At 47.3% G+C, this 25571-nt stretch overlaps 1 protein-coding gene across 4 annotated transcripts in view; it reads left to right on the top strand.

Annotated features, from left to right (window-relative positions):
- The window catches only part of Slc9a8 (solute carrier family 9 member A8), a 58775-nt gene that overhangs the window by 12967 nt on the left and 20237 nt on the right, over nt 1-25571 (top strand). For 3 of the 4 annotated variants that reach the window (XM_038329607.1, XM_038329610.1, XM_038329609.1), the window contains exons 3-10: nt 2076-2156; nt 9035-9093; nt 9881-9964; nt 11924-12055; nt 13042-13076; nt 17409-17552; nt 22872-23010; nt 25031-25136. In XM_038329607.1, coding sequence (XP_038185535.1) covers nt 2076-2156; nt 9035-9093; nt 9881-9964; nt 11924-12055; nt 13042-13076; nt 17409-17552; nt 22872-23010; nt 25031-25136 — 780 coding nt within the window. The remainder of the gene's footprint in view (nt 1-2075; nt 2157-9034; nt 9094-9880; nt 9965-11923; nt 12056-13041; nt 13077-17408; nt 17553-22871; nt 23011-25030; nt 25137-25571) is intronic. The other variant, XM_038329608.1, reaches the window with a different exon arrangement.

Genomic DNA, 25571 nt, shown 5'->3' with positions numbered 1-25571 from the left:
ATCAGGAAGTATCCTGGAAAACTATGGCCACATTCCCCCAAAAAATGGACTATGGATATTTTCCTTTGTTTTAAAAAAAAAAAAAAAAAAAAAAAAAAAAAACAAGAAAAGGGGGGGGGGAGTGGTGTGGGACAATCCTGTATTCTGTCAATTATGTTTTGGATAAACACTGATTGGTCAGTAGCCAGGCAGGAAGTATGGGTGGGACAACCAGACAGGAAGTAGAGGCAGGTCAATGAGAACAGGAGAGTTCTGGGAAGGAAGAGGCCCATTCCTCCGCAGTCCTGTCCAGACACCTAAGAAGCAGGATGTGACCTGCCCTGCTGAAAAAAGTACTGAGCCGCAGGGCGGTGGTGGCACACGCCTTTAATCCCAACACTCGGGAGGCAGAGGCAGGCGGATCTCTGAGTTCGAGGCCAGCCTGGTCTACAAGAGCTAGTTCCAGGACAGGCTCTAGAAACTACAGGGAAACCCTGTCTCAAAAAACCAAAAAAAAAAAAAAAAAAAAAAAAAAAAAAAGGTACTGAGCCATGTGGCTAACATAGATAAGAATAATGAGATGATATAAGAGCTAATACAAAGCCTGAGCTAATGGGCCAGTCAGTTTATAACTTAAAAAAAATCAGAAATTGATGGTCATCCTCCTGTACTCCTGTACATAACAAATACAGCAGCCTAGGCTGAGACCAAGGCTTAAAATACAACAACAAAACTAGGTGGTAGTGGTGCACGCCTTTAATCTCCCAGCAGATGCAGGGATCTGAGTTCGAGGCCAGCCTTGTGTACAGAGTGAGTTCCAGGATAACCAAGACTACACAGAGAAACTCTGTCTTGAAAATCAAATCAAAACAAAACAAAACAAAACCCAGCAACAAAAAGAAGAGAGCAGGACATGTATCATAATCAGGAAAATGTGAACCTTTTTAAGTGGCTGTCAAATTCTGGGTGATGGTGGCACAGCCTTTAATCCCAGCACTTGGGAGGCAGAGACAGATGGGTCTCTGAGTTCAACGCCAGCAGGTCTACAGAGCAAGTTCTAGGAGAGGCTTCAAAGCTATGGAGAAACCCTGTCTCAAAAAATACTCTGCCCTCCAAAAAAAAAAATGGCTGTCAAAGCTATAGATTTCTAAAAATCTGCTATTAGAGGGCCTTCAAGGCTACATAGTGAGACCCTGTCCCCAAAAAAACCAATAAGCAATAATACACACACACACACACACACACACACACACACGCCACACACGCGCGCGCCACACAAGCCTGGTGACCTGAGTTCCATCCTGAGAACCCATGTAAAGCTCCAAGGAGAGGGCCGTAGCCAGAGCTATACCTTCTGTGTTATGCCCCACAGTTATTTTAGAAATAGGTGCTATCCACCTTTAGCCCCAGGAGACAGAGGCAGGCAGAGCTCTGTTAGTTTGAGGCCAGCCTGGTCAGACAAATGACGGCTACATAGTGAGACCCTGTCCCAAAAAAAACCAAAAAGCAATAATACACACACACACACACACACACACACACACAAACCATTTGTGGGACTGGAGATGGCTCAGTGGTTACGAGCATTTCTTGCAAAGGACCCACGTTCAAATTCCTAGCACCCACACCATGGCTCACAGTGGCCTCTAACTTCAATTCTAGGGGATTCAGTGCCCTCTTCTGGCCTCTATTGGGCATCGTGTTCACATGAAACACATGTATACATGTAGGCACTCAGATGTGTACACAAAATAAAGATTATGCATGCGTGCGTATATATGCAGCAAATGTACACTCAGAGGTCTGAGAGAAATCTGAGACAGACCTCAGAAGTAGAGAGTCTCTCCTACATGTTGATCATGGTAATTAAACTCTGGTTGTCAGGTTTATCAGAAAATGCCTTTGTCTGCTGAGCCATCTCACAGACTCTACAAGTAGTCTGTTGTTGTTGTTTAAAAAAAAGGAAGAAGACACTAAAAATATGACCACTGTTCATTGTTTGTTTGCCAAATGTCTGTTAGCTGACATTTAGCAAGCCCTGAGCTTGCTGTCTCTTACCTGATGGGGCTTTTACACAGTTCTTGTGCCTCTCACAGCCATCTGCATCATCCTGGTGCACCTGCTGATCCGGTACCGATTACACTTCCTGCCTGAGAGTGTGGCTGTCGTTTCTCTAGGTAAGTGATACTGGCAGTCCAGAACACTGCACTGGTACACAATAACACTCTTTTTCTTGGGGTCACCTTTCCACAGTTCACCACAGGGCCTTAGAGTCCATTTTACAATGTGTGTTGGGGGCGGGGAGGAATCTGAGAAGGGTGCTGACCGCCTAAAGGTGATGGAGAAGCCATCTTTCTATGGCCTACTGCTTCTCGCCTGACAGTGTCCTGCTGCACTGAAGTTGGCTGACAGTTAGCTTGCAGAGTCACAGAGCTAGAAGGGCCCTGGCCTTACAGCTGGCAAAGGGCTCCTGTAGACCAGAGCCTCCCTCCCTTTCTGGGGCATTTCAGAAAGGGGTTAAAAACCTGCTTCAGGGAATGGACAGTTTCCTGAATAGCTGGGGTTTTTTTGTTGTTGTTGTTGTTGTTTTTTTGTTTTTTTTTTTTTTTTTTTTGGTTTTTTGAAACAGGGTTTCTTTGTAGTTTTGGAGGCCTGTCTTTGTAGACCAGGCTGGCCTCAAACTCTCAGAGATTCACTTGCCTGTGCCTCCTGAGTGCTGGGATTAAAGGCATGTGCCACCACAGCCTGACTTTTCCTAAATAGTTTCACCAGTTATTAAGAATAAATATTGGTGGACTGGCGAGGTGGCTCAGCAGTTAAGAGCATAGACTTCTCTTCCAAAGGATCCGGATTCAATTCCCAGTACCCACATGGCAGCTCAGAATTGCCTGTTACTCCAGTTCTAGGAGATTTGCCATCCTCTTCTGGCCTCTTAGAACACTGCACACAGGGGATGCACAGATATACATGAAGACAAAACACTTATTTGCCCAATAAAAAAATAAATAAATGTTCAGCTGGGCGCACACCTTTAATCCTAACACTTAGGAAGCAGAGGCAGGCAGGTCTATATTAGTTCAAGAGCTGCCTGGTCTGTGTCAAGTTCCAGGACAGTCAGGGCTACATAGGGTTACCCTGTCTGGGGGGAAAAAAAGAGCAAAAATTGGTTTAGCAGTTAAGAGCATTGGCTGCTTTTACAGAAGGCCTGGATTCAGTTCCCAGCACCTACATGGTAACCATCCAGGGAACCTGATACCCTTAGACAACAGACATGCTTGTGGTACAGACATACATGCAGACAAAACACACATAAAATTAAAAAAAAAAATCTTTAAAAAAATTAAAAATTAGGGACAAGAGAGATTTCTCAGTGGTTAAGAACACTTGCTGCGTTTTCGGGGCACACAGTTGAGTTCCCAGCACCCACATCAGGTGGTTCAGAGCTGGCTGTGACTTCAGTGGGTCCAGTACCTACTTGTGGGCATATACACACACAGGTATACAGACAGACTGTTAAGTGTGGGTGCTATGACTCCTGACACCAGCACTGGCTCTCAGGCTCTCAGCAGAAATGGCTGCCTGGCAAGAGCCTTTTGCCACTTGTTTCCTGGAAATAAACTTTATCTTGTACGTGGTTTTTGCTGCTGGGAACCGAACCCAGGGCACCATAGGCAGGTGGTTGCTCTCCCACTAAGCTGTATTCCCACCCACCTTTGGTTTTTTGAGGTAGGGTTTCTCTGTGTACCCCTGATTGTCTTGGCATTCCCTCTGTAGACCAGGTTGGCTCCAAACTCAAGAGATTTGCCAGCCTCTGCCTCCTATGTGCTGGGATTAAAGGTGTGTGCCACCACCTAGTGGAATCCTCATTTTGATCAGGCATCTTGCTGTGGTGCCCAAGGAGGAAGGAGGTGCTCAGATAGTTTTAGTCTTGGCTATCATGATATCACATGTTTCTTTGCTCTGATTGGTTGAGGGGATAAGACAATCGGGCCAAAGGGAAGTGTTCCAGGGTGGTGGGGTTTGGTTCTCTTTCCTGGTAAAAGTGAGAGAAGTTAGCCTCCCCTTCTTTTGGGATGTGATGCCTGGAGCATTGTAGTCATCTTGCAATTACATAGCACAAAGACAAAAGCCAGAATACTGAGTCTGTCCAAGGGGACAGATGGGAAGGCCGGAGTCTTGGTTTATTGTTGTCTTGAACTGACAGCCCACTGTAACCTGGGGCTGGTGAGACGGTTCGGTGGGTAAAAGTGCTTGCTGCCAGGCCTTCAGCCTGAGTTTAATCCTCAGCTTGCACACGGGGTAGAAGGAAACAACTGACTACTTCAAGTTGTCCTCTGAGCTCCACTATAGAATGGATGCCACTCCTCCATAAAATATATTAACTAATTTTTAAATGATGGGAAATGGACTTCTCCAGCTGGAGCATGGTGTTACATAAGTTGAGGTGGCTCCTTCAAGACTGTCTGACTGTTGTGACAAAAACAACTCCACAGGAGGCTGAAAGGAAGCAGACATGTCCCCTTGGGTATATGTGGCCTTCAGTCACTTAGCACATTTTGGCCTTTTGTGTTGAGGTTAAGAGGACCTCCGTCCACACTCAAAAGCACTTCCCCTTCCACTTTCCTTTGCTTTGAGCGAAGGCCTAGCTGTCTTTTCACTTGCTCCAGAAAACAGTTCCAATTGTATATCCTTAAGAGGGTTCCTTAGTCCTGGTTCAGAGCTGTCTGGCTGTCCCTGTGTTTAGGAACAAAGCTGACTCAAATACAGCAGCATCACCAAAGCCCACCCCAGCATGGGCTGCAGCTTAGCAGGTACAGCTGGCATTTCCAGGCAGCTCAGCTGATCTCTGCTTCTTCCAGACAGCTCACAGCTGCTGGAAGAGAGAGGGAAAGGCAGGCTTTTTAAAGGGGAATGGCCCCTGGTAGAAGGCCACATATCCAAGAGAATATATGGGCAACATGTATGGACTTGATAATTTTGCTTTGTTTGTTTTTCCAGACAGAATCTCACTTTGTAGCCCGGGCTATCCTGGAACTCTCTATGTAGACCAGGCTGGCCTCAAATTCACAGAGATACATCTGCTTCTGCCTCCTGAGGTGGAATTAAAGGTGTGCATCACTGTTGCCAGTGTGTTTTTTAAAAAATAAAGGGGCACAAAGTTGAATAACATTGCAGAAAATCAAGGAAAAAAAACCCCAAAAATCAGAGGTTGATGTGGGAGAGTCTTCTGTTTGAGTTGATTTCATTGGCTAATAAAGAAACTGCCTGGCCCATTTGATTGGCCAGTCCTTAGGTGGGTGGAGCAGACAGAACAGGAAGAAGGAAGTGAGGTAGATGGATCAGTCAGATGCTACACCTCTCCTAAGTTAGACAGACCGCTGTGCCTCTCCTCAGAGAGAGAAGCCAGACGCGATGAAGCTCCAGCCCAAGATGGACGCACACTAGAATCTACCTGGTAAGGCACCACTTTGTGGTGCTACACAGATTATTAGATATGGGTTAGTCAAGATATGAGTAAGAGGCAGAAAATAATGGGCCAGGCAGTGTTTAAAAGAATACAATTTGTGTGATGTTATTTCGGGGCATAAGCTAGCCGGTGGCGGGAAGCTGGCCCCCAGCTTATCACTACAGAATGGCACCCAACGTGGATAACTGAATCCACAGAAAGCCTGAGAAAGCTTGGGAAAGACTAGAGTAAAGCATGTGTTCTTGATAACAGCAATTTCTCGGGTCTGAGCAAGCGCTCTCATCTAAGAGAGGCTTCCTGACTCAGCTTCAGCTGCAAAACCGTGCAGCTCTTTTAAGAGGTCCTGCCACGAAACACTTAAATGGTGTTGATGAAAAGCTGAATGTGTGTTTTTTGTTTTTTAGCCGTAGCAGGAAAAAAAGCTGTGCCGTTTTAAAATGCCAGCTTTCTGGGCCATCCTGCCAGGGCAAATTCTGACTCTTTCAAGCAGGCAGTCCTGACTACGGAGCTTTGGGGTGTTGTTTAACACTGTTGCAGCTTGCTTGCTGGCAGGGACCTTGAACCGCCACAGAGTTGTGATGATAAACATGGCTACAGCTGGTACCTCTGCCACGAGGCTGGAAAGCTAAGGAATGGGCTGGATCCAGCCGCCAAAGTCACGGCTTTAGTCCTACTGATATTGTTTGGTAAATTAAAGACTCATGTGGTCAGAAAAAGAGAAATATACAGTAAAGAAAGATTCAAAGACAAAGAAAACCTCTAAATGTTTTACAGTGTGTTAAAAATATACGCAAGCTAAAGGTTAAAGTTCTTAGGGTAAAAAAGGAAGAAAGAAAGTAGTTGGGTGTGATAGTACACACCTTTAATCCCAACACTTGAGAGGCAAAGGTAGATTGACCTCTGTGACTTCAAGGTGTGGCAGGACACACCTTTAATCCCAATGCGTGGGAGGCAGAGACAGACAGATCTCTGTGAGTTCAAGGTGTTGTAGCACACACCTTTAATCCCAGCACTTGGGAAGCAAAGACAGTGGATCTCTGTGAGTTCAAGGACAGCCTGGTCTAAAGAGTTATTCCAGGACAAAGATATAAAGAGAACCTGTCTCAAAAAATAAAAGTAAAAATAAATGAAATAGAGGTTAAAATAAAGCTGCACAAAGATGGAAAATAAACAGAGAATCTTGATACTATATGCTATTGTGCTCTCTTTGAATTGTTTGAATGCTGAGGAAGGAGCAACAGCTGCTAAAAGATATTTGTTTATAAATGCTGCTGAACTAATCCAAGATAGATATTTTGAAAATACTTTGACTTCAGAATTTGGATCTAAGGATATGATACTTTGGAAAAGAGATTCTTCTTTTATTTTTACAGAAAATGAGACCCTATGGATTGCATCTATCCCAATATGGTATGATAGACCACGGCCTCCTGAAAGGTTGCTGTGAACAACTTCAGAAAATTACTTCACTCAACTGATGACTGAGATGAACCTGGCACACAGGTTATACCATGAAAGATTTGATTAACAGCGTCCCCATTCAGCAGGAAGCAGTTTGGAGAGAAATAACTGCGCCCATGTTCCCAAATATTGTTTATAAATGTTCTTTTACATTTAAAGGGGGATATGATATATATATGAATAATTTGCATTGGTATGGATTTTAAGGTCAATTTTGTTATATGTATATGTATTTTTGATACTGATTAAGGTATTGTGATTGTGTAGTTCATTTTAAAAATGTAATGTATAGTTAAGAAATATAGGTTGTTAATGGATAATCATCGATAATAGTAAAGCTTATAGTCATGTTAGTTAGATTTTCTAGATATATAGAGATATATTTCAGTTAGATAGACATTCTTCATATCTTTCAAAGACTACAGAATATTCCACTTAAATGTTTTAATAACTTAAGGCTTTTCATGACAATGAGACACGTCTGCTCCTGGCAGCACCAATCTACTTCAAGAAGATGATGGGCATCGAAGAGGATCCTTATGGAGTTTGGTAGCAATTTGGGCAAGAAACTGCTCTTGCCTGGACTGTTGCAGAAACTGGACACAAAGAACCCACAGAGAGAGGACTGCTGAACTTGCCTAAAGGTGAGATGATTCTTTGGGGTTCCTGACTCATGAAAGAGTCTGCGAGACATTCTGCAGGACACAGCAGATACTGACTGAACTGCCTTTGAAATTTCCTGCTTCATGGAAACGTCTGCTGGAAACTATGGGCCTGTAGGCCGAAGATGGATGCCCCAACGGTACAGAGGAACTTTGGGTGACTGTCCAAGCAGCGAGATGTCTCTGTGATTTCTAGAGTTTTGGAAGTAGCTTACTTCTTGTTCACCTAGGTAATATTATATCCTTCTGGAGTCTTTGATGGAGTTGAAGAATGGATAGATAGTTATAGTTTTCCTTAGTTATGATAAAAGATAAAGTAGATATAAATATTATAACTATAATTCTTGCTTGATAACTGTTTTGTTATATGTAATTTTGCTATGTTAAAGTTAAAGCCTTCTTTTTATTGTTTAAACAGAAAAAGGGGAAATGATGTGGGAGAGTCTTCTGTTTGAGTTGATTTCATTGGCTAATAAAGAAACTGCCTGGCCCATTTGATTGGCCAGTCCTTAGGTGGGTGGAGCAGACAGAACAGGAAGAAGGAAGTGAGGTAGATGGATCAGTCAGATGCTACACCTCTCCTAAGTTAGACAGACCGCTGTGCCTCTCCTCAGAGAGAGAAGCCAGACGCGATGAAGCTCCAGCCCAAGATGGACGCACACTAGAATCTACCTGGTAAGGCACCACTTTGTGGTGCTACACAGATTATTAGATATGGGTTAGTCAAGATATGAGTAAGAGGCAGAAAATAATGGGCCAGGCAGTGTTTAAAAGAATACAATTTGTGTGATGTTATTTCGGGGCATAAGCTAGCCGGTGGCGGGAAGCTGGCCCCCAGCTTATCACTACAAGAGGTAGAAGGATCAGGAGTTCAAGGCTCTCCTAGCTACAGTTTGAGGCCGGTTTCTAAATCAGCTTGTGCTCACCTCTACCTGCCTTCACTGGAAACCACACCCAACAGTTGTTTGTGTGCCCTTGCTGTTGTTGTGCCAGGTAGAGGTCAGAGGACAACTTCTGGGAGTTGGTCTCTTTGTAGCCTGGGAGTCCTGGGTTAGAACTCGCGTCATCAGGCTTAGTGGTAAATGCTTTACCAGCCGAGCCACTCTACCCCTACCCCCATTTGTGAATGACAGGACTAAGAATAAGCAGTGTAGGACGTGCCTGGCCTATAGCCTTCTGCTATTTTCCATTGAAACTGGGTGGTCCAGAGAGGGTGACCAGCCGTGAGCCCTCCACACTTGGCATTGCAGTGACAAGAGTTTTCTTCTCCCCACATATCTTAAATTTGCCGTGGTGTGTTTGCCTGAGATGTAAGTGGGAAACTCGGTGATTTACCGCTTCCCGGCAGTTCCTGTTGTTATTCTCAGATCCTCTGCAGAGCTCTAGGGCACCAGTGGGCACCACCCAGTCCAGCCGGGCAACCTTATGCTGTGTTTCTGCTCAACTTTGCTTTTCTCTCTTCTAGGTATTCTCATGGGAGCAGTTATAAAAATTATAGAGTTTAAAAAGCTGGCAAATTGGAAGGTAGGTTTGACACAGTCACAGCTTCTGCTTGTCATTGTGTGTATGTGGATGCATGAGCCCATGTCTGGAGACCAGAGGCCAATAGTCTTGGGTGTCACATGTTCCTCTGATGCTGTCCACCTTATTTTTTGAGAAAGGTCTCTCCTGGCCTAGAACTCATTATGTAGGCCAGGCAGGAAGGCCATGAAACTAGAAACCATCATGTCTCTGCATCCCTGGTGCTGGGATTCCAAACATGCATCCTATCTTTATGTTTAATTGCTGGGGATAGATTCCTCTTCTGTCTCCTGAGTGCTGAGATTAAAGGAGTTGCCACCAGACTTGGCTTGGTTTGTTTTTTTTTTTTTTTTCAAAACAGGGTCTCTCTATATCCAGGAATTGTCAATCCTCCTGCCTCAGCCTCCCAAGTAAATGGGACTACAGGTGAATGCTATGGACCCTGTTGGGCGGTCGTTCATTTAATGTGGTGCTGAGGATGGAACGCAGGGCCTTGAGCATGCTGAGCATGGACTTTACCACTGAGCTGTACCCCTATAGCCTATATTTGTTTTTCTAAGTAGATTAGATGCAGATGAAGTCAGGGGTACTTCAGTGCAGAACCTAGTTCTGTAGCCTGGGCTACAGATTAAGGTGCTTGTGAATACTTAGGGTTTGAAAAGACCCAAGTGGGGGTGTGGGTTGAGAGATGACTATGGTTAAGAATACTTGCTCTATTGTGGGGACTGATAGCTAGGTCTCATGGTTGTGCATTCCCACTCCTGAGTGTCCTCCCTTTTTGACTTCATAGGAAGAAGAAATGTTTCGTCCCAACATGTTTTTCCTTCTCTTGCTCCCACCCATCATCTTTGAGTCGGGATATTCACTGCACAAGGTAAGGTTCACCTGGAGCTTTGGTGGGGGTGGCTACTCCTGTCTGGGGGTGGGGTGCTCCTTTGAGTTCAGTAACTTTAACAGCAGTGACCTCTAGTGCCTGGGGAAGAACTGACTGACATGCTGATCCTTCACACAGTCCGAGCTTCTGAGGCAGCAGTTTGAAGGTTGGCAGCCACGACAGGGTGCAGCAGACTACAGGAGCAGAAGGCCCTTTTTTTCTTTTCTTTTCTTTTTTTTTTTTTCTTTGAGATAAGATCTCATTGTGTGGCCCTGGTTAGCCTGGACCTCACTTTGTCTCTGCTGCCTGGGTGGTAGGATTAAAAGTGTGTACCACCACACCTAGCCACAGAACATCCTCTTAACTTTAAACCATTTCTACCCCACCCCCACCCCCACCCCCAGAGGATACTCTTGAAGTAAACCTGACCCTAGTAACAAGGAGCAAAAATCTTGGTCACTGAAACCCTTGATGCCTCCTAAGTGGAGTCTGTGAGGGTCTGGTAGCTTCATTTCCTTCTTGTGTGGGAATGTGGGAACTTCCATGCTGCCAGAACTGAAATATTTTCTCTTTTATGGTTTAGGATCTTTCGAGTTAGGGTCTCACATAGCCCAGGCAGGCCCGGACTTTCCACGTGGCTGAGAATGACCTTGAACTTCTGATCTTCCTGCTTACACCTCCCAGGTGCTAGGATTATAGGCATATGTCCCAGCACCTGGTGTATGCGGTGCTGGGGTAACCCAAGCACTTTACCAGTTTAGCCCTGCCCCAGCCGAGCTTTCTGCCTGTCTGTCTCATGCTGCTAATACAGCATAAAGGTCTTCTGACTGAATGAAAGTGAGGGCATGGGCCTCCTAGGTGTGGTTAAGGAGGAGGTCTTTAAATATGAGGGAGAGGACAGCCAGAGGCATCAAGAAAGGTCCAGACCGACCATGACTAGCAGAATAGACAGGGTCATGAGAGGAGAGAAAAAGGGAGAGCGAGATGGGGCAAGCTGATCAAGAGAGATCCAAGAGCAGAGCCCGGAGCCTGTGGCCAAATGGCTGAAGAGAAGTGGGGGAAGGGAAGGGGAGCTCAGGGACTGGAGAGGTTTAGTGTGGGGGACAGGGTGAGAAGTGCTGGAGGAGCCTGGACTCTGTAACAGGTGTTTCTGATGCTGAGGAGCCTGGCAGCCAGCTTCCACTTTGATGTGGTAATAGGCACTCAGCCTTTGTCCCAGGTTTCTTTGGTACCTAACACTATTGTTCTGATCTTTGAGTTTAGGTGACTTCAGAATGCACCTTTTAATTGAATAAAAGAAAACTGTGATAGTGTGGATTTAGACTGAGACCAAACATGGACCATGGTTGATTCTTTCCACACCTGTGAATTGAGCATTGTCCATATGACTGATGTCATTGTTCCTCCTGAGCCTTCAGCCCTTTGAGAAAGGCACTTGTCAGTCAGCTTTACATAAGTGAGCGCTGCGGTGCAGCTGGCATTGAAAGAACACAGCCAGATCCTTTATGGGAGCCAGCGGGGAGGGGGGGGTGGTAGGCCCAGGCAAGACCGCTCTGCAGGAGGTTTCAGGGCACACCCTTATGACTAGGGCCCAGGCAACTAGGTGGCATGCTGATTCATGAAGGCACAGGCCTTCCCAGGTTCAGCTAGGGTTGGGGCTCGCTCGCATCTCAAGTGCTAGTGGGAATCAGGGCAGAGGCAGCACCATCAGACTGAGCTTTTGCAGATTACTCTGGAAGCGGTACACAGTAGAGGGAAAGGGACTGGGAACAGGTGAGACTGGTTAGCTCTTGCCTTGGGTTAGGATAAGGGACCTGTGAGACAGGGAAGCCCGGAGACGGTGGCAGGGATTCCAGCCAGCAGGGCAGGCAGGGGTACCCTGACCTTTGTAGGAGAGTCCAGCCTTGGAGAAGGCACAGTTGGGAAAAGTCTATTTTGGCTTCCCTGGCTCACCAGTAGGCCTCTTGTCCCTCTGTTCCCCCTTCCCAGGGGAACTTCTTTCAGAACATCGGCTCCATCACCCTCTTTGCTGTCTTTGGAACGGCTATCTCTGCTTTTGTAGTAGGTGGAGGAATTTACTTTCTGGGTCAGGTAAGCAAAGCACCCCGATGACCTTGAAGATCTTCTATTGGAGGGCAGTGCAGGGTGGGGCAGGAGCTGCCTGGTAGTGTGTGCCCTCCTTGGAGGAAGTCCCCGCTCATGCATGTGTCTAGGGCATCTGGAATTGAGGAGACTATAATCACCCCCAGATACTTGATTCTACTTGCAAACCAGTCTCTTCCATTGGAATGCCATGAAGCAGAGTAGTGTGCAGTACTGCACCCTGAAATGATACAAGTGGCAGTTGTGTTCTCCGGGCAACTGCAGTAGGGCCAAAAGTTGTTCTTGGGTGAAGATTTGCCTTTAAACCAGAGCTGGCTATGAATCTGTTCTCTCAGTTCCCATGATGCTCCTTGCTGTTGTGAGCCCTTCAATGAGGCAGCAGCCCAGGCTTTGGGCTTCACATTAGTTTACTTCAGCTAGAACAAAAGCCTCGGAAGGTGGCACTCAGACCCTCACGTGCGTGCTGTGCTGTGCTGTGCTGTGCTGTGCAGTGCAGTGCTGTGCTGTGCAGCACCCGTTCTTGTGTCGTGTGCAGAAAGCTGAGCCACCCCGGTGCTGAGAACAAACCAAGCTGGGGGTCCAGCCGATTGCTGTTCACGTGGCTGCTGTTTCTCTTGGTAGCCACAGCCTATTCCTGCTGACTGTGTTACCTTCATGGCTGACTCAACAGCCAAGATCAAGTGTGCCCTGCAGCTTTCCTAGATGCTTGCTTTCTCTGTGTTCCCTCAGGGTCAAGGGGAGCCCCCTTTCGAGCAGAGGATCATAGCTGCCAGGCTGGAAGAAGGAAAATTGTGCCCATCTTTGGGTCTAGATGCCTATGCATGCTTACAGCAGCCCTTTGGGGTTTCCTTTCAGTGGGGACTGAAGATAATGTCCTTATTAGTTGATAAGAAAGCACTGATGGACATTTTCTTGGCTGTTCTCCAGGGAATTTTTTTGTGTGTGTCTGTGTGTTTGTGTGTTTTATTTTACAGGCTGATGTAATCTTTAAACTCAACATGACAGACAGGTAAATCTTTCACACTGTAATTTTCTCATGCAACTGCTGTTCAGGCCTGGGACATTTTTTGCACGTGGCTTCCTGGGTGTGGTCCTTTCCTCTCTTCCCTTTGCCTGACTTGCCAATGTTTTCAGTACAGAATCTATTCTGAATTAATTATCTCTGAAATGAATCAAAATTATATTGAGACTTTTGAAGACCCCTGGTCACAACTTTGTTGATTGAAATGATTGATCTCATTTATGCTTTGGAGGGAATGACTGGCCAGTTAACTACCCACCTGTATCCCAGTCACATCATATACTCTGTCCTTCCATTAGGAATTGTATTCAGAGCTGGGAATGTATGTATAGCTCAGTGGCAGAGCCCTAGCCTGCCACTTACGAGGCCCTGGCTTTAGTCCCCAACACTGTAAAAGCAAACAAACAAAAACCTCAGTTTTCTTGATAGCCATGTGGAAGGAGGTTGCCTTCCTAATAAGTATGGAATGGGAGAGAGTGAATCTGGAATTCCCACCAGGACTAGGGGAAGCAGGCAGAACCTGACCGTGGGATGGACATCTTCTCAATCTGATTGAGTGTCCAGAAGACACTCCAGTGACCTTCTGCTCAGGAGACTCTTAAAATCTTCTTAACCCGCTCAGGGAGCAGCAGCTTGGGCAGCTGCATCCCAGAAGGTACCAGATCTAGAGTTCCAAAAAGACCCTAGCCCAGTGCAGTTGAGAAGTCTGGATTGTGCCTTGTTCTGTGTCCCTGTGTCCACTCTCAGCACCTATCAGTGACTGAGTGGGGAGCTGAGGAAGAAAGCCAAGTAGTCAGTTCTAGATCATTCCTGTGAACTGAGAATGTCAGACTTCAGCTACAGTGTAGCACCTTGGACCAGAGCCTCAGAACCTGTTCATGGAAATGGACCACTGATAACAAGCTTGGTCCCCAGTGCCCATTATTCACCCTCCCCAGGCAGGAGAATTGGAGCTTTTGTTGTTTAAAAAAAGAAAAAGTATTTCTTGTTTGTTTGTGACAAGGTCTTATTCAGTATGTAGTCCAGGCTGGCCCCCAAACTTAGCCTTCCAAGTGTCGGGATTACAGATGTGTGAGCAGCCCAGAAAGTTTGATACATAGCCAAGCAGCCGGAGTCACCTTCCTACAGGAGCCTGAAGTACAACAGAACCAGGACCTGGTGTTTTCTAGGTGTGCTGGAAAGGAAAGGAAATGCCCAGAGCACTCTTGGCATTAAGGAAGGTGTGGGCTCTGCCTGCTTTTGGGGATACTTGTGAAAAAGCAGTGTTGATCATTGTTTAGAATAAAGTTAAAGCCAGTTGGACATTTGGGTGGAGAGACAAAAGCAATACCTTTGGCTGAATGGGTGGACCTCCAGCCAGCCTCCCCTGTGCAGATGTGCCCCTTTCTCTTGGATGGTCTGTGCATTGGATGGAGACTGCTGTATAGAACAGCAGAGCCTTAACAGAGGGAAGTGACCAGGGTAATGGAGGTCTGATGGTGGCCACAGGTGAGCTCTGCTATCTGCAAGAGACAGCACTCCTCAGCTCCTCCTGATCACCTTGTGGACACATGGCCTGCAGTTACTAAATGTTTAAAAAGTTTTTCTTGGGGCTGGATAGACAGCTCAGTGGTTAAGAGCACTGACTGCTCTTCCAGAGGTCCTGAGTTCAATTCCCAGCAACCACATGGTGGCTCACAGCCATCTGTAATGAGATCTGGTGCCCTCTTCTGGCCTGCAGGCATACATACCAGAACACTATAAACATAATAAATAAATAAATAAATAAATAGATAGATAGATCCTTTTTTTTTTTTTTTTTTTAAGTTTTTCTTGTGCTGGGAGTGGAGCCCAGGACCTCATGTGCTAGGCAGATGCTGCATGTATGTGCTGCAGCTCTGCTTTAAAGAACCTGCAGGCCGGACATAGTGACCACGCCTTTAATCCCAGTACTCCAGAGGCAGGTAGATTGCTGAGAATTTGCTGCCAGTCTAATCAGAGAGTTGCAGGACAGCCAGAGCTGTTATACAGAGAAGCCCTGTCTTGGGGGAAAAAATAATATAAATAAATAAATAAATAAGCTTCTTCTTAGCCAAAAGGAAGTAAGTTTGTCTCTCCCCTCCCCCCCCCCCCCCCCCCCCCCCCGTCTTCCTCCCCCTCTCCTTCCTTTTCCCCTCCTTCCTCCCCCACAAACAAACATACACAGAGTATGGATTTTAGAAAGCCAAGTTATAGATATTTCCTGGGACTTTTTGTTGGCTTCTTTTTTTTAGGTGGTTTTTGTTGTTGTCATGTAGTGCATCATGTAGCCCAGGCTGACCTCAAACCTACTGTGTAGCTAAGGATGACCTTGAATTTCTGATCAAGTGCTGGGATTATAAATGTACACCACCATACCTTGCTTCAGTTTTACTGTTTGCTTTTTGAGACAGGACACCCCACTGTGTAGCCCTGGCTTACCTAGAAGTCACTTTATCCTTCAGGCTGGCCTTGAACTGGATCTTATGGAGGAGGTTCGCTGCCTCTGTCTGGCATTAACGTGCCACGCCCTGCCCATTGCTCCAGTTTTTGAGTGTTGACAACACCAGTTTTCCCACAGACCCACAGGCTGCCTGTCTCGCCTCTGCTCTTCCGAGAATACAGCCATTGCTGGTGGCATGGGTCTGGCCACAGATATCTCTGCTGGTGAGAGTTTGCCCTTCATAGATGGCAACAACTCTCCAGCTTGTCCCTGCTCCTCCCATTCCCACCCTGTCCATCTTCCCATGTTTTGTTGGTGTCACTGACTCTGAGGGAGAGAATAAAAGAACATGATTTTAGCTTGAGCCAGTTGCTTGAAGCCTTTCGAGGACTAGGTCCTGACAGTGGATGTGGAACCACTGCTGGCCAGACCCAGGCCTTTTGGGACCTCGGGGCTCATGGTCAACCCTTGCCAACTGAGTTCCCTGCGGGCACCACTGTCCTGTGCTGGCTTTTCCACAAGGCATGGCCCCAGTTTTGTATTCTGAAGAGTATGACTCAAACATCGAGACCCTGTGTAGTGAGCACCTGCACCTGCAGCTCCTCCCGGCCTGCATCTCCAGCATCTGTGTTAGCATTCCCTCTGTCCATCCCTCCCCAGGCATGCCTGTGGGCCCTGATCCCAGAGTTCTGGTTAAGAGGCTGCAGTAACTAACAAAGTACCTTGGACAGGCATCTCTCTGTGTACCTGCAACCCAGTAGTTGGCTCATAGGGCTGAAGTGTCTCAAGCATGATGGCCCCAGCTCAACACCCTCCAGGACACTCCTCTCAGAGGTCTCAGACCAGCTCTCCCCTCGCTGGTGTCCACCTCACATGGAGCACAGGCAGCTCCAGGCATTCCTCACTTAGGGTCAGTCCGCTCCTAATGACCTGGCAAAACTGGTCCAACCTTGTGCACTGTACCCACTCCCTAGATAGTGGGAGGACAGCATCCAGAGGCTGTGGGTGTTGGGCAGTGAGACCAGAGACTATGTCTAATGCACTCCATACAAGACCCCTGCAGAGCACAGCCCACTGTGGCCTCCTTTGACACAGTGAGCTGTTCATCTTCCTTGATGTTCCTGTGGGCGATATCTCCCACGTGCTGGGGTTACAAGTGTGTACCCTCAGCTGTTTTGTGATGCTTGGCCTCCAGCATGCTTAGTGAGCACTGTAACCCAGTCCACATTGTGCTTCCTAAGTTGACCTGGGCCTTGCTTATTGCTACACCCTCCTCAAGGCCAGAGGCACTGGCTCTGAGCTAGACAGTCAGTGGTGAAGGGCTTGGGGCCAGATCCCACATGCTAAGGAGATGTTCACTGGTGAGCCCTAGGGGCTGAAAACCTGGTAGGCGGATGACCAGTATTCGGGCATTGGACCTTATGATCAAGTGCTGCCTGTGAAACCTGAGGGCCCAACTCCAGTCAACAGCCCCGGCTGCATCCTCTGATGGCTGCTCACTTTTGGCACCTTCTTGGATGTTGCAAATCTTAAGTGGAGGCTGGTCTTGGGCACAGTTGGCACAATTGACCTGGTGATAGAACAGAGGTCAAAGCCTACTGTTTATAGGATTTTCTGGCTGAGAAAGCTGGGCAGTGTGTGCTAGGGTAAGCAGTCTTCTGGGCAGCGTTGGCCAGAACAGAGTACAGCACTACCGCTGGGATGTGGGCACTCTCAGCACTGTGTCTAAGCCTCTCCACTCCTGTGCTAGGCAGGGGTCGGTGGGAAAGCCCACCCTCTCTCCTGGCCCTTCAGCTCCCATCTCAGCATCATGTCCAGAGCACATCTGTGTGGACCCAGCATCATGCTTTACAGAATCTGCCTTGCTTTTCTCCTTGCAGTTTTGCGTTCGGCTCCCTGATATCTGCGGTTGACCCAGTAGCCACTATCGCAATTTTCAATGCACTGCACGTGGACCCTGTGCTCAACATGCTGGTGTTTGGAGAAAGCATTCTCAACGATGCAGTCTCCATTGTCCTAACCAAGTAAGTAGGAGAGAGTGGAAGGTCCCAGCACCACTCTGATGCCAGTACAGAGGTTAGTCCCGTGTGATCGGCTCCCTACTGCCTCTGCATCAACTGTTTCTCAGCCAGGCTGCTGCAAGGAGTTGTGTCTGTGTTTCTCAGCATCCTGGAAGGGCTTCTCAGAGGTGACATCCCAAGTTGTACCTCATAACCTCTTTTGCAGTGGGTCTGTGGTATGCTCCCTTGATGACTGGTAGCAGCCAAGTGAGGGATTAGTGTTCAGACAGCATTGCTGGAGTAGTGAATGCAGTGTGGGCCAATGTTGCTGGCTTGCTCAACCCTGTAAGAGGCCGTGGTGCCATGTCCAGCTCCATAGAGACCAACAGCTTACAGAGGGCAGAAGTGGAGTTCCAAGTGATTGTGAACTGCAGTGTGGGTGCTGAGAATCAAACCAGAGTCCTCTGACTGCTGAGCCATCTGTTCAGCTTCCTCCGGCTGTGAGATAAAGTCTCATGTAGCCCAGGCTAGCCTCAGATTGACCATGTAGCCAAGGATGACTGTGACCTGCTGTTCCTCCTGCCTCTACCTCCCATGTGCCAGGGTAAGAGTCCTGCTCCACCACATGAGGTTGAAAAATGAAAGTCCATGTTCACTGGGGTTGCTGCCTTTGATGGAATCTGAGATCCGACATGTTGCAAGGCAAAGCACAGGTTTTCCTGTTGACCCCACCCAGCCATGTGACTCTCTGCCTCTCTGAGCTCCCCAACAGATTATGTTCCTTGTTACAATGTGATGGCAATATGGCCTTGGCCTCACGTTGAACTGAAGGACTGACTAGGTGGGTAAATGCAACGCCCGCCGTTTGAGAGGCAGCCAGCTCCTCTAGCCCTGCACTGTTCTTATGAGGTCACCTCTTTACCAGTTGCTGCAGGCAGGGCTTGCCAAGCAGTGCTCAGTGCAGGAAGTCCTCCGACCTTAAAACAGACCCAGACTTCAGAATGTTCTGTTATTCTAAGGCTAATACATAGTCCTCATAAAAAGGTAGAAAATGTTGGCACGCAGTTATTATCCTTAAAGTGGAGGTAAGAGGGTCAAGAGTTCAAAGTCACTGGGCTTAGTGACTCACAGCTCTAGTCTCAGCACTCAGGAGGCAGAGGCAGGAGGATTTCTCTGAGTTTGAGGCTGACCTGATCTACTGAGTGAGTTCCAGCATAGCCAGGCTATACAGAGAAACCCTGTTTCAAAATAAAATAAAACAAAACTGTCTAGGGTGTCACCATTTTCTGGGTGTCACTTACTGTCGTGTCACCCGCTGCCCTCGCACTCCCTCTTCATAGAAACGCCTGTGGATTTAGGTAGGAGATGGTGAGCATCGTGCATACGGCCTTTAGAGCTGGTTTTCTTCTGTAAGATATTTCCTAAAAGTTTAACTTAGTTGGTACAGTACTTATCCAACATGTACAAAAGCTTGGGTTCTGCCCAGAGCAGCACATACAACGTGCATGGCAGCACATACCTATAATCCCAGAACCAAAAGTTAAAGGTTATCCTCTACTACATAAGGAGTTTGAGGCTAGCCTGGGATACATGGGACCCTGTGTCCAAAATAGATTCTTTTCTAAAAGCTTCTTAGCTCTGCCTGCATCCCATCTCCTAGTGCACACACTAAGTGATGTGGTAAGGAATTGCCTGCTTGTAGGTGATGGCATGAGCTATTTTTATGGTTAGGAGCAGAACTCAATTGCTTTGCCTCTGATTTCTTTGAAAACAAGTCTGTCAGTAGGAAATATCAGTTTTCTCAGGCCTCTGTTGCACAACTGCCAAGTTGAAGATATATTTTTAAAACAAACGGGAAAGATTGTCATCATTACACATCTTACTGGAAGAGTGGCTTCAACAGCCACCCACATTAGTTCCTGCAGGTGGCTCTGCATTATGTATATCTAGAATGGGCAACTTCCTTTTTCATTGTCAAGGCCACCTCCGTTACAGTCAGATTCTCTGGACAGCAAATGCTCTAAAGGTTGTCTACTTTCTGCCTATGTGGTTTAGATTTCAGTTGGATGTGACTTACTTGGTCTATGGTGGGCCAAAGAGAAGTGGCACACAAGAGAGGGGCAGAGGCAGAAATGCCATAGAGGATTCCAGAAAGGGTGTCTTATGCTCCAGGCCAATGAGCATTTTCAGACAGAAGGAGGAAGAATGGAGATAGAAGGCTTGTCCCCTTTTCAGTGGCTTCTGAACTTCCAAAACCCAGCTGCTGTCCTCCTGGTTCCGAAGGGATGCCTGTCAACAACAGTTCTTTCCAAAGTGCTCAGGCCTCTCACCTACATAAGCAAATTGCAGGGCCTCCTTTCAGTGTTGCCAGAAAACTTAAGCCCTTCTGGTTCTTCTTTAACTCCTGGGTTGTTTTTAACCTTTATTTATTTACTTGGTGGTTTGGGTTTTTTTTTTTTTTTTTGTTTTGAGACACAGTCTCCTGACACAAGCTGGTCTTGATCTCCTAATCTTTCTACCTCAACCTCCTAGTAGCTCCTTTCTAGCTTTAATTTGTTGTTATCACAGTTTTTCCTTTTGTCAGTTGCTGGGGAGGAAACCCCATCTTTTTTTTAAAGGTTTGTTTGTTTGTTTGTTTATTTATTATGTGTACAATATTCTGTCTGTGTGTGTGCCTACAGGCCAGAAGAGGGCACCAGACCTCATTACAGATGGTTGTGAGCCACCATGTGGTTGCTGGCAATTGAACTCAGGACCTTTGGAAGAGCAGGCAATGCTCTTAACCTCTGAGCCATCTCTCCAGCCCAGGAAACCCCATCTTATACCCTGAGGGTGTCAGTCTGCTTTAATTTCTTTGGTGCTCCCGTAGGCAGTGGAATGCTTGTTTCCCGGCTGCCCACACCTGAAATAATCACACAAAAACTATATTAACTACAACACTGCTTGGCTAATCACTTAATCGTATCACTAGCTAGCTCTTATATCTTAAATTAACCCATTTTCATTATTTTATATTTTACCACGAGGCTAAAGGTTTACCGGTAAGGTTCCTGAGATCAGTCTGCTTCAGTGGCTACATGGCATCTCTCCAACTCCACTTTCTTTTTTCCTCAATCTCTGATTGGAATTCCTGCCTTGCTCTGTTCTGCACTGTAATAGGCCCAAAACAGCTTCTTTATTAACCAATGGTAATAAAACATATTCACAGCATACAGAGGGGAATCCCACATCATGATCCTAAGCCACCTGCTGGTCCTTGGCTATGACAGCCAGTTATTCTGTGGAACTCTGCTCCCTGCTCTAGTAAGCAGGCAGCAGATTAGTGTGTTCCAACCAGAAATACAGAATGCTGAGCTGCACAGGGAGATTTGAGATGGAGTGTGTTCATGAGGGACACTGAGATGGATCTCTAGGGCGATAAGTAGTTTATTGGGAAAGTTGCTAACACTGTGGATACCAGAGGCCATGGTGGGGGCTCCAAGAACCTTTCAGGCTTTAGCATCAGAAATACCATGCAGGGTCTGGAGGAGTCAACCCATGAGGCAGAAGTAGGAGTTTAATTTTTACACTGTTCTGAGAATGGAAAGGTTTCACAACATAAGCCTGGGTAGAGGCTCTGATTCCCGGGTAGGAGGCAGGGGAGGGAGTGGGAGCAGCATGTATGGCCACCAATAGGCCCTGGTTCAGGGAAGTCTGTTATCCAGGGACTCCCAGTGTCTCAGCAGGGTGTCTGTAGGTGAAGGTGGGGAGGGAGGCTGCTACAGGTAAGTCCTGAGCAGCAGCTGGGCCCTCCCACTGCATTCTTACACACAGTTGTGGGTGTGGTCCACTGGGGATTTGGTCAACCAAATCAGCTTCCAGCAAGAGCCCTTGTTGCTCCCACATTCCCTAGTTGATCTGCTGGGAAAGGAGGAGTCGAGGAGGTGACACAGGAGCCCAGGAAACTTAGGTGATGAGTTCTTTTCAGTTAATACTTTTATTTATTTTATATGGATGTGTGCACTTATATGCACACAGTCCAAAATTGGAACTCAGAGTATATCCTTCAGTAGTTGATGCCCAGGTTTTGGCACAGGCACCTCTGTCTTCTGGGCCATCTTGCCGCCCTCTGAGGGCAGACTTTATTTGTGAGACCTCTCAGAACTGTGTCGCGCTCCTCCAGCCTGTGCATCTGTTACCAGGGATCTGAGTCACCTGACTAGTTTATCTCTTCAGAGGTCGGTCTCCTGTCAGATAGAATACCAGTTAGTGAAGCTGAATGGCTCTTAGTTTGTTGCCTGATTCCACAGACACACATGAGTACCTCTGATAGGCTGCGCTGTGCTTTGGCCTGGAACACAGAACAGGATGGAGAGAGTCCCACTGTAGTTGCCACATGCTCTGAAGGAAGAGCTGGCTCAGAGGGACCTGGAAATGGGTTGACCTGCTCAGGAAAGTTGTTTTAGGGAAGGAGGGGACTGTCCCAAAGAACAGGTAAGTTAGCAGAGCCAGGGACAGTGAAGAATGCCCTGCAGAAAAAGGCCATTGCCCATGTAGGATACCACAGAGGAGAAAGAACTGGACAGAGCTGTCAGGGATTGGCCATGCTGAAGCTTTGGAGCAGCTGTTCCTTGGCAAGTGCGTGTTAAAGGGATCACTTCAGCTGCTGATGCAGACCTGACTTGAAGACAGATGTGGCTCAGAGAAGGGTGGAGGTGTGGTCTGTGAACAGATGGACCCAGGACGGAGAGCGAAGGACCGTGTGTGATGTTATCTATTAATGGTGCTCTTCCCTTTGGTAACAAAGCCACTTTGACTGGCTTCCCACTGCTGCTTTGGCACAGTGAAAGGGAGGACCTTCCAGCTCATCTCTGGGCTCCCTGAGTTCTCCTTTCAGCCCGAGGCCCTGTCTGGGGCTTTATGGTAGGATTCCTATACTCATAATGGTTGAGAGGTGAGGCCTTCAGGGTGAACCGCTGGCCCTCCCACTGTCCATGGGCCCTGCACTGGCTGCTGCTCTTCTATGTCCACCCCTGGGCAGTTTCCTCAGCCTGAGAACCCTTTAGGGGAAACCCAGTCTATATTGCGTCAGGAACCTTCCTCAGTCACCCTCTCCCCAGTCTGAGTTAGATGCCCACCCTGTTTTCACAGCCCTTGGTCCTTCCCCCTCATTCCCAGGGCAGCTCCTGAGGACATCACCTCTGAGCCCCAGAAACCACCTGGACAAGTAGGTAACCATAGAACTTGGAGTGATGAACAGAATGTGGGAAAGAAAGGGGATCTGGAAGGAACAGTTATGCTCAGAGCTGAGGCGGAGGACTCTGTCTACAGCACTTTAACTTTCTCTGTTTTCTTCTTTCCTAGCACGGCTGAAGGTCTAACAAGAAAACATATGTCGGATGTCAGTGGGTGGCAGACGTTCTCACAGGCCCTCGGCTACTTCCTCAAAATGTTCTTTGGCTCTGCAGCACTTGGCACTCTAACTGGCTTGATTTCTGCATTGATATCCTTTAGCATGGGAGCATGAGGTGTAGGGATCACATGGATGGCATCCACTCTCACTATTTTCTCCTCTTCCTCAAGGGTCCAATTTTAATCTAAAGCTTTTTAAAGGAAGGTTTTGTGCTAAATTGTGGTTTGAGAAAGACTCTAAACTCAAGGACTCTTAAATTCAACCTCTGAAGTGTTAGGAGGACACTTTCTCTTCTAGACATCAGCTGGCCTTGAGCTTTGTGTCCTGCTGAAATGACAGGTCTTCCTGCCATTACTCAAGGACACCAATTTCTTTCATTTGGTTCCTTTTTTTGTTTGTTTATTGTTGTTGTTTTCTGAGACAGGGTGTCTTCATAGCCCTAGCTGTCCTGGAACTCAGTATGTCTGACTAGGCTGGCCTTAAACTCACAAAAATCCGTCTGCCTCTGCCTCCCAAGAGCTGGGATTAGAGGTATGTGCTACCACTCCTGGTAGGGAATTTTCAAAGCCTTGCTGTTAGGGTGGCAGATTTGATCTGACCTGCTGCTGCTGCTGCAGGTTGAGAGCCACAGACAGATGACATCATTCTATCACTGCCATGGTTTTCACACCCAGAAAACTGGGAATTTTCTTAGCCACTCTAGGTTGTATATGGGTTTTGTGTGTTTTTATTTTAAGATTTATTTTTAGCCGGGTGGTGGTAGTGCATGCCTTTAATCCCAGCACTTGGGAGTCAGAGGCAGGTGAATCTCTGAGTTCAAGGCCAACCTGGTCTACAGAGTGAGCTCTTCACCACAGAGCCATCTCCCTAGCCTAGAAGTTTGGTGCTCTGACCATCCTCCCTGGGTGAGAGTTTATCTGGAAGGATGGCAAGGGCTTTCAGAAGTACCATCCACATGGGCTTTCAGGAAGTACCATCCACGTGGGCTTTTAGGAAGTACCGCCCACATGGTTTGCACTGTGAACTGCTTTCCAGGTGAGGGCTGTCAGCCAGAGAACAGGACTCTATAGCAGTGAGACCTTATTGCTGGTGACAGTTTATCTGCAGAAATAGGACAGGCTCCAGAGAAGTTCGGCAACTGGCCCATGTCCCCAGAATGGCCACATGGCCCTCCTGAAGCAGTTTGTCCCTCAGCTAGCTGGAACACTCTTGCCTGGTTCTGAGTATGTTTCTTACCATGCTGGCTATGTTCTGGTCTGTTCCTCTGTCCAGAGGCTGAAGGCTGATTGAGTTGATGAACAGCTGTCAATAAGCAGAGTGAGGATGTAGTGTTTCCTCCACACTTAGAGCTCAGCAGTTAAGAGCACTTGCTGCTCCTACAGAGGATCCACGTTCAGTTCCCAGCACCCATACGACAGCTCACAACTACCTGAAACTCCAGTTCCAGGGGATCAGACACCCTCTTCTGACCTCTGTGGGCACTGCACACATGTGGTACACTGGCATACAGGCAAAACACTCATACACATAAAATGTAAAAAAAAAAAAATTAAAAACATGCCAGAGATAGTGATACATGCCTATAATCCCAGCATTCAGGAGACTGAGGCAGATGGATTCCCACAAGTTTGAGGCCAGCAATGCTGCATAATAAGATCTTTTCTGAAAGAGAGGCAAAAAGAAAAGGAAGGGGCAGAGAAGGAAAGAAAGAAAACGGCAGTGAATGTGGCTGCCTTCAAGGAGCACATATTGTAATGAGGCAAGAACATGGGAACTCCGCTTCAGTCAGGGCCTGGGAACACAGGCCCTCTGCTCTTAGGGGCATGAGTGGTATTATGCAGGGACAGGAAGGACAGGCCTTTCAGCAGGGCGATGAGTCCTTGGAGAGTAAGCAGTTGAGTGAGCTGTCTGCAGCCACAGATAAGTCAGTGTCTCTGAATGTCTGTCAGGTTCTTGTTTCTACAATGAAAAACAATTCTGTAGTGAGAAATTCCCCGCTGTAACTGTGCCAGGATCAGCATCTTTCTCGCTGCTCGTCTGCTTTGTGTATCTGTGCCTGGCCTTGCCTTCCTCCAGTGCCCTGAGCCTTTCTCCTTGACACCTGTGCCACGTGCTGAAGCACATTGACCTGAGGAGAACGCCTTCCCTGGAGTTTGGCATGATGATCATTTTTGCTTACCTGCCATATGGGCTGGCAGAGGGAATCTCACTCTCAGGTAAGGTATAGTAACCAGCACGCTGTGACCGTGGCTAGAGACAGTAACCAGCACGCTGTGACCGTGGCTAGAGACAGTAACCAGCACGCTGTGACTGTGGCTAGAGACAGTAACCAGCACGCTGTGACTGTGGCTAGAGACAGTAACCAGCACGCTGTGACTGTGGCTAGAGACAGTAACCAGCACGCTGTGACTGTGGCTAGAGACAGTAACCAGCACGCTGTGACCGTGGCTAGAGACAGTAACCAGCATGCTGTGACTGTGGCTTAGTGTTTTACCTGGTGATAGAGGTTTTGTCAGGTGAGTTGCTTTCTCTTGGCAGAGGTAACGGTGCTGTGGTGGCTCCAGTTTTACCATAAGAAAACCTGAGGTTGAAGTGTACTACACTGGGGCAGGGCGGGTGATGCAGGCAGAAGGGTCAGGAGTTCAAGATCG

This window comes from Arvicola amphibius, chromosome 5 (genome assembly GCF_903992535.2).
Source record: "Arvicola amphibius chromosome 5, mArvAmp1.2, whole genome shotgun sequence".
NCBI lineage: Eukaryota > Metazoa > Chordata > Mammalia > Rodentia > Cricetidae > Arvicola > Arvicola amphibius.
The sequence above is the reverse complement of the archived record's forward strand: the minus strand, read 5'-3'. Positions and strand labels throughout refer to the sequence as shown.